This window comes from Gymnoscopelus braueri, assembly GCF_963280865.1.
Source record: "Gymnoscopelus braueri genome assembly, chromosome: 18".
Lineage (NCBI taxonomy): Eukaryota > Metazoa > Chordata > Actinopteri > Myctophiformes > Myctophidae > Gymnoscopelus > Gymnoscopelus braueri.
The window spans coordinates 31,002,879-31,017,700 of record NC_137618.1 but is presented as its reverse complement, the minus strand read 5'-3'; the positions used below and the strand labels follow the sequence as shown (position 1 = coordinate 31,017,700).

The 14,822-nt window shown below is 43.8% G+C and overlaps 1 protein-coding gene across 1 annotated transcript; it reads right to left on the bottom strand.

The window, feature by feature from the left end:
* Positions 1-1,103: 1,103 nt before the first annotated feature.
* On the bottom strand, positions 1,104-8,206 carry LOC308106120 (atypical chemokine receptor 3-like). The gene is made up of 2 exons (XM_080457155.1): positions 8,080-8,206; positions 1,104-4,231 (listed from the first exon to the last, which is right to left on the bottom strand). Exon 2 carries the CDS (start codon positions 4,177-4,179, stop codon positions 3,025-3,027), a length of 1,155 nt encoding a protein of 384 aa, XP_080313281.1. The 5' UTR covers positions 4,180-4,231; positions 8,080-8,206; the 3' UTR covers positions 1,104-3,024.
* Between the last annotated feature and the right edge of the window lie 6,616 nt (positions 8,207-14,822).

The window sequence follows — 14,822 nt, the reverse complement described above, 5'->3', positions numbered from 1 at the left end:
AACAGATAATTTCGTTGTACATATAACATCTGCTGTGCCATACTTTCACTGTGCCATTCATCAGCTTTAGGATCACTTACTGTGCCATATATATTATTCCTCAGAGTTGAGGCAGCATTTGAATAGATCATCACAGAGATTTACAGGGGTGTGTGCGTGTGTGCTCCTGATGGTGAGAACTGAAAGCAGCTGATAAGACAGAAACTCTGTCTCAAAAGTAGACTGGTTTGACATTAGACTTGATGGAGTTTGCCCCGGAGTTCCAAGCTCTATATTTCACTCACACAGGGCATGTTTAACTTTGTGCGGATGGTTAGCTCTGGGATAATATACTGTTTGACTTGCTCTCGGTAAGCATGTCCTACCGACAGGAATATCAAGAAGGGAATCATTCACAGCCGACAAATTGTAAAGGGAAGCAAACAACTCACAGCCTCAGACTGAGCCAACTAAAACAAAAGCTGTTCAATCATCAGAGCGGCAGGGGTGTGTGTTACATTCATACAGTCTGTCTGCAGCTTCAGTCTACTTCTGAGACATTGGACACATGCTGTAGGACATGGACTTCTGATGTACTTTAGATAGAATAGCGCCCCATGAGTTCTTGTGCATTTGTCTGTGTAAAAGTGCTAGGCTATTATAGCTGCTTCACACAATGATGTATGGCACTTTGTCTTACCAACCCTCAAATCCTCTGTAACGCCTTCTCTGTTCTTGGCTCATGATGATTTCATGCCTACATAAGCTATGAATTAATGGTGACATTAATTGAAAAATATGTGCCCTCTATGTGTCAAGGTAAAGTCGATGTTGAAGCCATGGTCCATCTCTGGACCGTGACATGTTGAGGATACAGTCCATAAATTACATGGGATTAAGCGCATCAAGTGACACTTATGTTTGGCATTAGTCTGTATGACTTCATGTCCAAGCACCAGGTTGTCACGAGAAGCACATTTGCCTCACTTTGTCTTACGAATGCAGTTCGGGTTTGTGGTTTAAAATCTGTATTAAAGGGATCTAATATAATATCAGGGGAATGTCTGTTACAAGTTATGAATTGAGTTTGACAAGAGTTAAAGAACACACCAAGGCAAAATAGGTCTTTTTTTCATATTTAATATATAACAAAACACATGGTAGACATTACAATACCAATGGAATGCCTCTGTTCTTGTAGGCACATGGTCATGTCTTCATTCATTTCTAATCTCAACGCAGAGTCTTTTCAGTGTAACAGTATACATACGTAACCGATTTAGATGATACGATGTGCTCTTTGAAACATATCAAACAAAATGTGTTTCCGACCACAGACAGTGAGTGAACTGTATATCTCCATGTTTATGACAGATTAAACATCAGCTCTCTGTGTTGAGCTATGTGACGCAGACTGTGTGGCCTCACTTCTTCTCCCTATATCTATGTCTCTCTCTCTCGCGCACACACGCGTGCACGCACACACACACACACACACACACACACACACACACACACACACACACACACACACACACACACACACACACACACACACACACACAGACACACACATACAGTAAATCGCTAATATACATAGAGAAATATCTTTGGACTTGCACATGCACTCAGTTATCCTTGCTACTCAGTCCTTAAAAAACACTTAGCTGTATACACCACAGCTGCTACCTACATGAGAGAGCAGTAAAGCTGTTCTCAGTTATTGGTCATAAAGGCTTAGCTGTCTGAGGCTTGTGTGCTGCTGACACAGCAGGATTAATACCATATGAACATGTGCCGTTTTTGCGCCATTAACTTTTAGCGCTGATGCTAAAATTAGCTGGCACGTTCAATCACTATTCAGTTGTATACTGTATTTCAAAACAGGACTGGAGCTATGTATACTTTCCTCTCTTTCAGGTCAGTAGTCCTAGATGGCGGGACATGAGGGAGGGGAACTGAAGCCTTCAGGCAAAGAACCATACAAGTCTGTTAGAGGATTCGGTCGGCAACCAGACCACACACACATGTAGTTAATCAAATTCATTTCGAGATAGACTGTTATACGTCATCTGAAAAGACCCAACTTCTACTACACAGTAAAATCCGGTACATATTTACAGACCCCGAAAGGGTCCATTCTAACACAAATATGTACTCTGGATTTTACTGTCTACGGTGTATCTGTGAACATAGTAACATACAATTAACATACAGTCTCATAGACAATTAAATAGAGGCCTAAAACAGCTGAAAACTTAAGAGTTCTTTATCTGAAGGTTTCATCACTAGGACGTGAGGTGATAGTTTAATCTGACAGCAGGACTGGCACATTGAGCCAGTCAGTGACTCAACTAAAATAACGAGGCAGCTTTGAGTGAAGCATAATGCAGATTATCAAATGCATGAGAACTTGGAATCACAGCGCAGGATATGCAAAATGATTAAAGCATAAAAAATATAAATATGATTCAATACAAAGACTAATATTATTCTACCAATAGTAATGGTACAGTATTTAATGCCCCTCTGACTATGTACAAAATGGAGGAACATTTTTAGCCCTCTATTACAAATAAGGCAGATCCACTCAAATACACAAGCACCCACACAGTACAGACACATGCGCATGATGAACATACAAAGACACACATACACAATGCACACATACACAATGCAAAATACTACATAGCTAATGATTGGTCCATACCTCTGCTGCAGAGAGATACAAATTTACAGTCACTGTTTTGGCTTTAACAACCTTTTACAGTAGGGAACAACTCTCTTCATAACATTTCTAAGTGCTTTTTTACACCTCTGTCCATCAAGGTTGGAGAGCCAGTCTGCAGACATATTACTGTATATAAGCATGAAAACCTGGTCAGATTAATTTAAATTGACATCCTGCCAATATTTATGGGCAAAGACATCTACATTAACTTGAAAGGCTGTCTAGAAGCGATCGGTAGAAGCGATCGGTTTACATTTATGTCATCGCTATTTAGAGACAGTCTCCTGGGGTTGATTACCGAGCTTGAATGGAGCTCAGATTTGTGGCGGGTTGTCAAGAGCCACAGCGGAGTATTCAGGGTCGGACACGTGGGAGGCCTCTATGAGGCGCGCCAAGCCAGTTCTAGTGGAGTACTTGAAGATGAAGGCCTTCATGAGGTCATAGCGGTAGTTCCTGTTGATGAAGTTATAGAGGATGGGGTTGAAGCAGCAGTGGAGCAAGGACAGGCACTGGGTGAGGTGTAAGGCCACATACAGCACGTTCTCCAGCCCGCAGCTCAGAGGCACCAGGCCCAGCTGAACCAGAGCATCCACCAGAAGGACGGCGTGGTACGGCCCCCAGCAGCCCAGAAAAACCACGATGTAGGCCAGGATCACCCTGCGGCTCACCCGGCGCTCGTGATCCACCGCCGAGCAGGCAGAGGAGGAGGATAAGGAAGAGGAGGCATTAACCGCTCTGGCCAGGAGGGTGTAGAACACGGCAATGACGGGCCAGGGGAGGGCGAAACCCAACAGGATGAAGCTCAGCTGGATGCCCACCATCCACTCATGTGGGGTGTCCTCTGGGTACACCGGCCTGCACAGCATGGTGTCCCCGTACGACGACTTGACAGCACGCAGGAAGAAGGTGTCTGGCAACGAAGCGACCAGTGCAAAGAGCCACACCCCGACACACGGCCCCCAGCGGATCAGCCTCCCACGCCTGCCTCCCTTGCCATCTCCGCGCCGCGTCACGCTAAAGTAGCGGTCCACGCTCATGCACACCAGGAAGAAGATGCTGCTGAAGAGGTTGACGGAGAACACCAGATGCGTGAGTTTACACATCACCTCGCCGAAGGGCCAGTGGCCGTGCTGGGCCAGTGAGCTCACCCACACAGGCAGGGTGAGACACACGCACAGATCTGCGACCGCCAGGTGGGCGATGTACATGTGCGTCTCGTGGCGAGGGGCAGAGTCTCTTTGGGAGCGGACGTTGACCCAGAGGACCAATGCGTTAGCCGCCAGGCCAATGATGAAGATGAAAAGGTACAGGATGCACATGGTGTACAGCAAGAAGCTGCGGTTGACTGCATTGACGCACACTGTGGCGTACACGCTCGATATGTTGCCCAGCTCGCCTGTGAAGTTCATGTCCCCCTCCCCCAATGACTCCCACAGCTCCTCCAGCTCGCTGGTGCTCAGACTCGTCATCTCTTGGCCCTGGGAGCAGACTGCCGTGGAACGCCTCTCACTGGAACAGGTCCTGTTGAACCAACACATGAGCTTAGTACTAGTACACATCAACCCCACTGAAAGACACGCATAACCACCCAGAGTTTTAACCCTACATACTTGGTCGTGAATAATAGCGAAAATAGCCAATCTGCAAGCTCATGGCAGTCAGATCGGGCTGAAACCTTGGCCAAATATGAAGTCATACTTCATAGATACGTCATAGATGACTGACATCATATACTGGTCACATGGGATCCACATGATTTGTTTTCATTCTTTTTACTGATTTAAGGGTCGTTCACACTGAGCACTGTAACTATAATGATAACTATAACTATAGCGTTCACCATTGTATTTTTTTTTATATAGTTGGTGTGAACTGCCATCCACTTGACTTAGAATAACTTTTAAAACTATGTTTTTATAGTTATAGTTATAGTGCTCAGTGTGAATGGCCCTTTAGAGGGTGACTGGAGACAATTTGCTGTCACATAAAACACAGCATTTTTGGAATATTGCGGAATACACTCTGCACTTGAATGAGTGACTTGCTAATAAAACCACAAAGGCTCTTGTGGTTGCTACTAGATTCTGAAGAATGTTAACGTAGTTAAATCATAAATTAAAAAAACACAGTTCTTATGAGTTTAAAAACTTTAAATGGAGTCTACTGTGGAGTGATAACTGGAGAGTTTAGGAGCAGTCCATATTTGATGTGCACGGGCAGGGGGCAGCACCAGAAATGTTTACATTAGCCCCCAAAAAGCATAGAGTGCAGATTAGACGTGAGGAAATGGGACCTGGAAACCCAAACAGAGTGTATTTCCGGAGCGTTCCGGGCATTCCGAGATATAGCACGAGCCAGGGTGGGAAACCTGATGCCACAATAAAGAATGTTTTTGCTTTTCCTGCTTGTTATAGGAACAAAAAAAATCCCATGCCCCGCTTCTTCTTTTGAAACGAGCAAGGAGAGGGTGAGAGAGGAGTTTACACCGCCCCAAGGATCAAAGAAAAGCCTCCTCATATCATTGACTATGTCAAGTTAGAACATCTGAAACTAATAAAAGACACACGCAGGGTGGACACACACGTACTACACACTCAGAATCCTCAGTGTTCCTTTATCCTCTGAGAGAATATACAAATGTAACATTTGTACCCTCTCTTGGTTGCATTTAACACTAAGGAGTTCACTGTGTAATAGACTGGTGTGGTTACACTGAGCCCAGGGGGTCATGGTGCCTCAACCTGACCTAGGATGGCCGAGACTCTTTACTCGTTGGTGTGATGTCTTTCTTGGCACCTCTCACTGCCAGCCTCAGTGTGAGGGGCAAGGGGTGAAAGGTGAGGGGTCATAACCAGTACACCGGGGGTCCTTAATCCTCCTGTTGCTTTTGACTGAAAGCTCATTTGGCCAATGAGTGAAATGTGTGGAAACATCAGCGGGGGGAGCCCTAAGGTTCGATTTGGTTACATTTGTACACGCTCAGAGTTACAAATGGATAAATTAACACGGAGGATTTTACTGTGCACACAGCTACATAAAAGGGTCACTGACCGCTGGATGTCACAGCGGGTTAGAGTGCAGTGAAATGTGACCGCTTAAAACAGCTGCCTGTGTAGGAGAATGGGAAATGTGCGTTATATGCACAGCATCGTCCTCGAAAGCTGTATGTGATTCTATCTGTTTTAGTGACAAAGACAGGCATTGATGAGATCTCATCCCCATCAGGTTCAAGGTTATTTATTGTTATGTCTCGAGTACAGGTACATAAGAGTAAAATGTAGGCAAATTGTTTTAACTTTCGCCTCCTCCTCAGACATTGCAGCAGCAGTGTATTCATTTATCAATAGGGAAACTTAGGTTGTGTTATGGCGCTGAGTCCTGCCTTCCTGTGTCTGTCCATAATAATGATACAGTTCATAAGAAATTTCAGCAAAGTCACTCTTGCTGAAATCATTATCTGCAACAGCTGCAGGATGCTGATCCCTTCTAATTGAGGGATTTTGTATGCTAAAATGCACCCTCACACACTGGTATCTGTCTAATTCCCTTCTATTATATGGAAAATACCTGGAGGTGCCAGGTATCCACACGGGTTTCAAGCTCATTAACTCCTTCACACTCACACCATCAGATAACACAAACAGCACATAGGCTTTAATCTATATCCTCACCACTCTCTCTCTCTTGCTCTCTCTCTGTGTCTGTCTGTCTCTCAAGCACACGCACTGCATGGGTGCCAGTGGTGTAAAGTAACTAAGTACATTTACTCAAGTACTGTACTTAAGTACAATTTTGAGGTACTTTTTTTTACTTTATTCGAGTATTTCCAGTTTTCAGTAGCCAACTTTTACTTCTACTCCACTACATCTCAGAGGCAAATATTGTACTTTTACTCCACTACAATGATTTGAAAACTTTTAGTTAGTTACTTTGTAGATTTTGATTATTATTACAAAACATACATTAACTTCAGCCCTATTTCGGCCATTTGAAAATAGCCGATCTACAAGCTCACAATGCCTGGCATACATGCCAGGCATTGTAAAGCTTGTAGATCTGCAATTTTCAACAGATTTGTATACAATTTATACATTTGAAAATGTATGAAACGGGACATTCTGCATAATTTCTAAATATTTTGATACCAGTACTTTTTTTTTAACTTTTACTCAATCAAATTTTTAATTCCGGACTTTTACTTGTAACAGAGTAGGCCTATTTCTACATTGCAGTATTGATCTTGTGAGTAGCTACTTTTTCCACCACTGGTTAGTTCTCTTGAGAGTGCTGCCTGCAGGTGCGATAATAAAAGGTCAGAGGAGCTCGCTCCAGAGGAGGTTATGATTTTCTGGGGCCAAAGGGCTTATTGTTATTATTATTGTTAGTTTCATGTGAATTGATTTTTTTTTTTTTTTTCCTGTGAACTTCACCGGAACAAATAAAATACATTTAAATTCCCGTTTCTTTTCCGGGAAGTTTATCTGGTAACGGTTACGCACGAGTGATATGATATCAACCAAATCCAAAACACGCTAAGCACGTGCGCAATTTATTGGCGCACGTCGCTAGAAGATGTTGTCTTATCAGATGCCAGGTTCATGGTAGCGGCTTTGGATAGGTTGAGGTAGACCACTGTTTCCCAAACAGTGTGTCGGGAGTCGGGACCCATTTGTGGGTCGCAGAGACATTTTTATGGGTCACGAGTAAATATCCCTTTATTGTTTTGTTTCCTACGTTTTGTTTTTAATTACTATTATTTCAAAAAAATTATAAAAAACATTCCAAGAACAATTAAAAATGTTTCATGAATTAAAAACAAATTCAATGATTTTTCGAGATAATTTCATGAATAAATAAATAAAAAATCTTAAGAAATTACATTAACTAGAAAACAAATGTTTAAGAAGTAGTGAAAATAGCCGATCTAGCTCACAACGCGTCGCATCGGTACGCGTTGTGAGCTTGTAGGTCTGCTATTTTCACTTGCTTGGGTCCTGGGGAGACATCAAATTTCTCTTTTGGGTCCCGAGCTAAAACGTTTGGGAACAACCAGTGATATAGCCTACGCGCAGCGCTGCGCACCCCGTCCCAATGCATGCATGGGCTGGGAAGTGGGAAGCAGCAGACCGGGCACTTGACTGTGCAGTCAGCCATTCGCCATAGCAAAAATAACAGCGATCGTACGATATTCACTGAAATTCCACATACAATAAGCATGAATAAGAAAAACAACATCAATCTTAAAGGAAATCAAATGTCCATAAAGTTTGTTTCTACAAACTAAAGCCGATAAACTATAACTCAATACTTTCTATTGCCCTGCCCTACTTTAATAAGTGATTGAAGAGATCTATTCCATAGAAGCTTACTTGTTTTTTCTTGAGTTGTCCCTCTGACGTCTGCTCTGATGAAGAATTCACTTATTTTCGCTTTTGAGATGATATGAGCTTTCCTCTGTGCTCTTTGCGCCCGTCCGACTCTCACTGTATGTCCTCAGTCAGTCTAAGAAACTGAGCTGTAACTCCCTCTGCACTTGCTGATATGCTCTGAAGGGTTGGTCCCTGAAACGTGCGCATTTGCATATAAACTGCAGGTTTTCAGTTCAGTGCAACCTAGTAGAGCTACACAGTTTCGGCCAAGAAACGTTGCATTATTATGCACGCAGGTTTTACATTTAACACTAGAGTGGCCAAGGCAAACATTTTGACTGTTTTAAAAATGTACATGAATGTAATAGCGTCAAAATAAATCAATGTAAGGCTCTGACTTGTCCTAAATGTGTGTAATTTGTATTCTAATATTGTAATTTAATTAAAATTGCATTATGCAGGGGAATTGGCAATTAATAACTTAACTACTAACTAACTAACTAACTAATTAAACAAACAAACAAACAAACAAACATACAGACAAGCAAACTAATAAATATATAAAACAACATAAATGTTTGTATTAGCCTACTGTAGGATGACGATTTTATGAATGCCATTTTGGGGGCATTTTTAACTGTTAGCCTAGAGCTGAAACATTAGACCTACAAACTCATGGCTTGTACTCTTATTCAAACCCCTAAACCTAATTTCTCAATGTCTAGTCTAATCCTAATCCCAACCCCAACCTGAATCTTTTCCTAATTGTAAACGTACCTCTAAAAATATTTGTTTAACCAACAACCACTTTTCACACACACACACACACACACACACACACACACACACACACACACACACACACACACACACACACACACACACACACACACACACACACACACACACACACACACACACACACACACACACACACACACACACCATCATCGGTGGTCACTCGTTGAGTATGACTGTCCTCCTTCTTGGTCCTTGTGGGGTCTTCAGGTGGGCATAGACCATAGAGGCCGATTCTGGACCCGATTATTCTTCAGGATGTGAAATCCATGTCCATGACGACTGGAGACCACCCTCTGTTGCAGCCTTCATTCGCCTTCAGTGCCGTTGTGACTTATAGTATCATCCTCCGCCACTTCCGCCATTGAGGTCTTTGGATCGCACTTCGTCTGGAACCTCCCCCTTGACCTTACCCGCCATGGGTGACCCTACCGGGAGCTAAAGCTCCCGACGGCATCACTCTTAGGTTCATTGAAACACACAAGGATCTCCACCACGGCAAGGTGGCAATCCATGGAGAACACACACACATGCACGCACGCACGCACGCACGCACGCACGCACGCACGCACGCACGCACGCACGCACGCACGCACGCACGCACGCACGCACGCACGCACGCACGCACGCACGCACGCACGCACGCACGCACTCTCACACACACACACACACACACACACACACACACACACACACACACACACACACACACACACACACACACACACACACACACACACCCACACACACACACACACACACACACACACACACACACACACACACACACACACACACACACACACACACACACACACACACACACACACACACACACACACACTATATGGGCTATATAGGCAACTGAAAACAGATGCGGTGGCACCCCCACAAGTGGGGTAAAACTGAAATGGTATAGTTGCACCATAAATAACGAACAGTCAATATAGCTGTTATGGCCATTCAAGGTAGAAATACTCAGAACTCTTGAGTTGTGCAGTCCTTGTCACTGTCAACTCCTTTTAACTCTATGGTCAACCTGACTGTTGTCCTATGGAAGGCACAGACAACCACATGCCTCCTCTGATGGAGTCATCAAGGTGTTTCTTTTCACCTGACAGTGAATCAGGAGAGCTTTAACCATAGCATCCCTATTCTGGACATGTCATAACAGGCGAACATTCGGTGAAATGAGCAAATCTACAAGCTCTTGTAGACAGCCTATTTTTGGCCAGGTTTGGTGTAGAGGGAAAAAGGAGGAGGCCCCTGGTCAATGAAGTATAGAGGTTTAAGTCGGTGTTTCACACTTTCTCCAACAGTTCCCCTCCCATGGCTTAACGGTTGTCCTAAACAACCATAGGATATGGAGCAACAAGCAAAGCCCCTGTCCGGCCTGTCGGCTTCTCCCCCATGAACACTGCGTTCTTTGGAGGCACGCTTCTTATACCCTTATCTTTCTGTGACTGTTTTTTATTGTATTGCTATGGACCTGAGTATATGCTAAGATTTTACTGATTGATTAATTGATCGATTGTAATACATCCACGGAGGCACCACTGAAAGTCTCAAAGTGGCATCCAGAGACCCCCAAAGGGTCCTTGAGAGGGTTCCAGAGGGTCCTCAATAGGTCCTCGCTGCTAAAAAACAGCCGATCTACACATTTGGAAAAATCTTGAATATTCTAAACCAATTGGAATAATTTTGACAATTTTCTTTTTAACACAAATCTTCTCTTATGGGGTCCCTGGCACAAAATCTTTTCAGAGGGGGTCCACGGCCAAATACACCCTGTGAAACTGCATTGTATACATAACAGAAGGCGTATCCTGTAACGATCTTGCAGCGCCCCAGACAGTGCCTCTCCCTTGGTTGATTCATTTTGAATCCATAGATTCAGACATCAAGCATTTAGTAAACCACGACCACAGTCCTCCACTCCCACTGAAGAACCACAGGATGTTGAATTGAGCATCTCAAAGAAAGAGGAAACGCCCTCTAAATAACGAACTCCCAAACAGACACACACACACACACACGCACGCACGCACGCGCACACACACGCATGCACGCACGCACACGCACACACACACACACACACACACACACACACACACACACACACACACACACACACACACACACACACACACACACTAATTTTAAGCAGTTGCCCCCCCCAGCCACCGCCACCAAAAAAAGAAAAAAGGAACAAAAAAGTTAATAACAAAGTCAGGTGCAGGGGGATTGTTGGCTTGGTTTTTGTTGTCATTAGCATTGTTGAGCCTCAGCATTCAGTTGCACTTCAAGCACATCCTCTTGGAAGCGGCACAAAGCATTGTGGGAGAATCATGTGTTCCCTGGGAGCTCACCTGCTCCAACGCTGCCTGCGCAGCTGTACCAGAATACTTAACGCTCAGCTCATTGTTATACTAGGTTGCACTAGGGATACCAGTGAAATACGGAGTGTTCATCTAACTCTGACACATTTTTGTTGTACACTTTATGAGTTACTTATGAATAAATTAACACTGTGTATTTTACCGTGCATGGTACAAACTCTGAAGGAGGAAATGGGACCAGAGATGATCATTTCAGTGACATGCCGAACCGATGACCCAACCCGGTGTGAAGAGACAAACAGAGCCAAGAAACTGTCAGAAAGCTCACAAGTGATGACATGTTGATAACCCTAAATCCTGTAAGGAAAACATGCACTGTTGCCAAGTGTTTTATTATGATAATGGTACTAGTGAATAGCAAAAGGTACAGCAAGACCGCCGATATTATGATTACACTCCCTGAATTCAATGATGAAAAAAAGTCTACTCTCTGACCTCATGCAAGATCAGAGTACGGTTTATTTCATTGAGGCTTGAAAGAAGGCTTCCACCATGCACGCATAGCCATTGTCCTCCATATCAGGAGCATCAGGGGGGATTTGTAAGCCATTCTGATAAGCATCCTTGGCCTTCAAACTGCTGCCAACCTCTGTTCCACGGCCCAAATTTACAGGGAGGCCAGACGAGAAGTTCTTCTGAGAACAGCAGGGGTGTGTGTGACTGTGTGTGACTGTGTGTGACTGTGTGTGTGTGACTGTGTGTGTGTGTGTGTGTGTGTGTGTGTGTGTGTGTGTGTGTGTGTGTGTGTGTGTGCGTGCGTGCGTGCGTGCGTGCGTGCGTGCGTGCGTGCGTGCGTGCGTGCGTGCGTGCGTGCGTGCGTGCGTGCGTGCGTGCGTCTGTCTGTCTGTCTGTCTGTCTGTCTGTCTGTCTGTCTGTCTGTCTGTCTGTCTGCGTGCATGCGTGCGTGCGTGCGTGCGTATATGTATATGTGTTACAAAGAGTGACAACACACTCTCTGTTACGACAACACACACTGCTGCACTTTCAAACTATACCTGCCAACTATACCAAGACATCAGAGACACACATTTCCCACAGATTACAAACACCCAAAGAGAGTATGAAAACATGACTAATAATGAAAAACCCCATATCTGCTGGGTGAAGTACAGTAATGTGCAAACACAGCAGCAGGATTTGTGAGCTGTTGTGACAGGAAAAGGATGTCCAATGGATAACAACCACCTTAAAGAGTATCATTATGTGTGCACTATTCAGGTTGAACTCAGTACACACACCTACTGTACATACAAATAGAGCAGATACCTTTAATTACATTACATTTACAAGTATTTTCTTTTAACAGCAAAAGCGTAATTTTTGGTTTGTATTTTTTCCAAGGTCATTTTTAAGTTTCTTTACATAATATTTTTTGATTGCAAAGTTCCAGTGTGACACAGCTCGGTTTACACATTGCTTTATTCTATTTAATTGTACATACATTTCTTAGTTGTGGTTGTTTTCCCATGCCAATTAATGAAGCCCCTTTGAAATTAATTGAAATGAAGTGAATTGAACTGAGAAGGAGAAGTGTAACACAGCGGCAATGTCTTTGTGAATAAAATAAAACCGTAATGATTGTGAAAGATTACATTAGCCAATGTAAAGGTTTAAGCAGAAATCTGCTTAAAGCACACATCTGCGGCATTTACTCCCTCTATTAATTCATTTGAGGGTCAAGCCATCTCCTTGTGCACACTGCTGGCCAAACGTTTAATCTTGCAACAGTGGAAATCAGAATCAAGCCCTCTGTTCCAGCAGTGGCTTAGAGACTTGGGCAATGTGGTACACATGGAGAGGATTCGTTATGCAATCAACAAAAAAACACGTCTTCCTGAAAATATGGCAGTCTCTGTTGGACAGGTGGTCAGTCTCCTGTGGCGGAGCCGGTGCTCGAGGTGGCCCCTTAAGTGCTTGAGAACAGTATGGGTTAAGCATTCTCTGTGTATTTTATTTATATGTAATATATTGGACAACAAGCTTATCACATATGCTGTCATCTCCTCTGATACTCTTCTGGTTGGTGTTTTGTTTAGTTTTGTCTTTTTCCCCCTCCTTTTTTTCCACTTTTTTCTCTCTTCATTGTACCTTTTATTGAATGTCAATTGTAATTTTTTTGTGAGGGGTTTGGGTAGGTGGGTTTATGTTTGTTGTGTTTGTCTTGTGTGTTTTTTTTTTCTTTCAGAAAACTGGAAGGGTTTCTTTTTATGACTGTTTATCTTATTCTGTAAGCTGTGACAATCCTTCAATAAAAATGCTAAAATTAAATAAAGCGCACATCTAATGTCTGCATTCATATTGATCAGTTTCATGAGGGAGGGAGCCCTCAGCCCATGGCCTCAACAGCCCTGAAACTGTACAGCATTTTCCCGGGTACCACACATGTTTTCCACACAAGCTAAACAAAAAGATCACGAGATAGGGACAAAATGAAGGGAGACAGCGAGAGGGATGGGGTTTTGTGAGAGCGAGAGTGAGGTGGGTGGGCTGAAAGATGATGAGGAAATCAGAGAAAGATTGAATGAGTTATTCCTAATGACTGCTCCACATCTTTCCATTGTACTCTGTATGTGTATCACAGCGGGGGGTTGGGGGGAGGGTCCATTTTGGTGAAAAGCTCCATTCACTTGCATTCAATTCAGGGTCCCCCTCCAAACCCCACTCTCCTGTTCTATGGGTCCTGGCTTTCCTTCCACACACACCCCTACCGCCCCGGCCCCAAAGTTTCCATTATGGCTAATTTGCTCCTCATCCATGTTTTTTATGCAAAGCTGACTGAGGTTGGAAGGATGCAAGGTTGAGAATTAGTTCAACTTGACATGTGTGGTGTGATTATTGCTGATATTCTGCACGCTCACGATGACTCGTGATCCTTCGTGTTTCTCTGGCGGCCTATATGTGTTCATATACAGGTGTGCGTTTGGCAGGGAAAGTGCTTCTCCATCACGTAGTGCAGCAGTCAGAACATTCCATACCGTGACAGGGCATCATCCCTCACACACCGGCCCATGAATGGATCACAGGTGAAACCGGAGAAGCTGACTAAAATGTCAGACATGCTGGAAAGGTCAGAATTTACTGAGAGGCTTTGTTAAACAGGTATGCAGTTGTGAAATACTTACTTGTGCATCTATATACACCTCTCTCTTTGTGTCTTTCTCTCTGTCTCTCTCTCTCTGTAAGCTTATTGAATTGATCAGTGCCTCATACATGGCTGCTTCGAATGTCCATTGCTCATGCAGCCCATTTACTTTGCAGAGCTGTCCATCATCTCTCCATAGTGAGTCAAACAAAAGCAAACTCTGCCTGCCTCAGGCTACACTTTACTAGATTGAGAGCAGCTGTATCTATGCTCTGCGACACACACACACACACACACACACACACACACACACACACACACACACACACACACACACACACACACACACACACACACACACACACACACACACACACACACACACACACACACACACACACACACACACACACACACACACACACACACACACACACAGGATCATGTGGGTGACATTGATGAGC

Coding starts and splice junctions, on each gene's coding strand:
- LOC308106120 (XM_080457155.1), bottom strand. CDS start 4,179: ATGACGAGTCTGAGCACCAGCGAGCTGGAGGAGCTGTGGGAGTCATTG.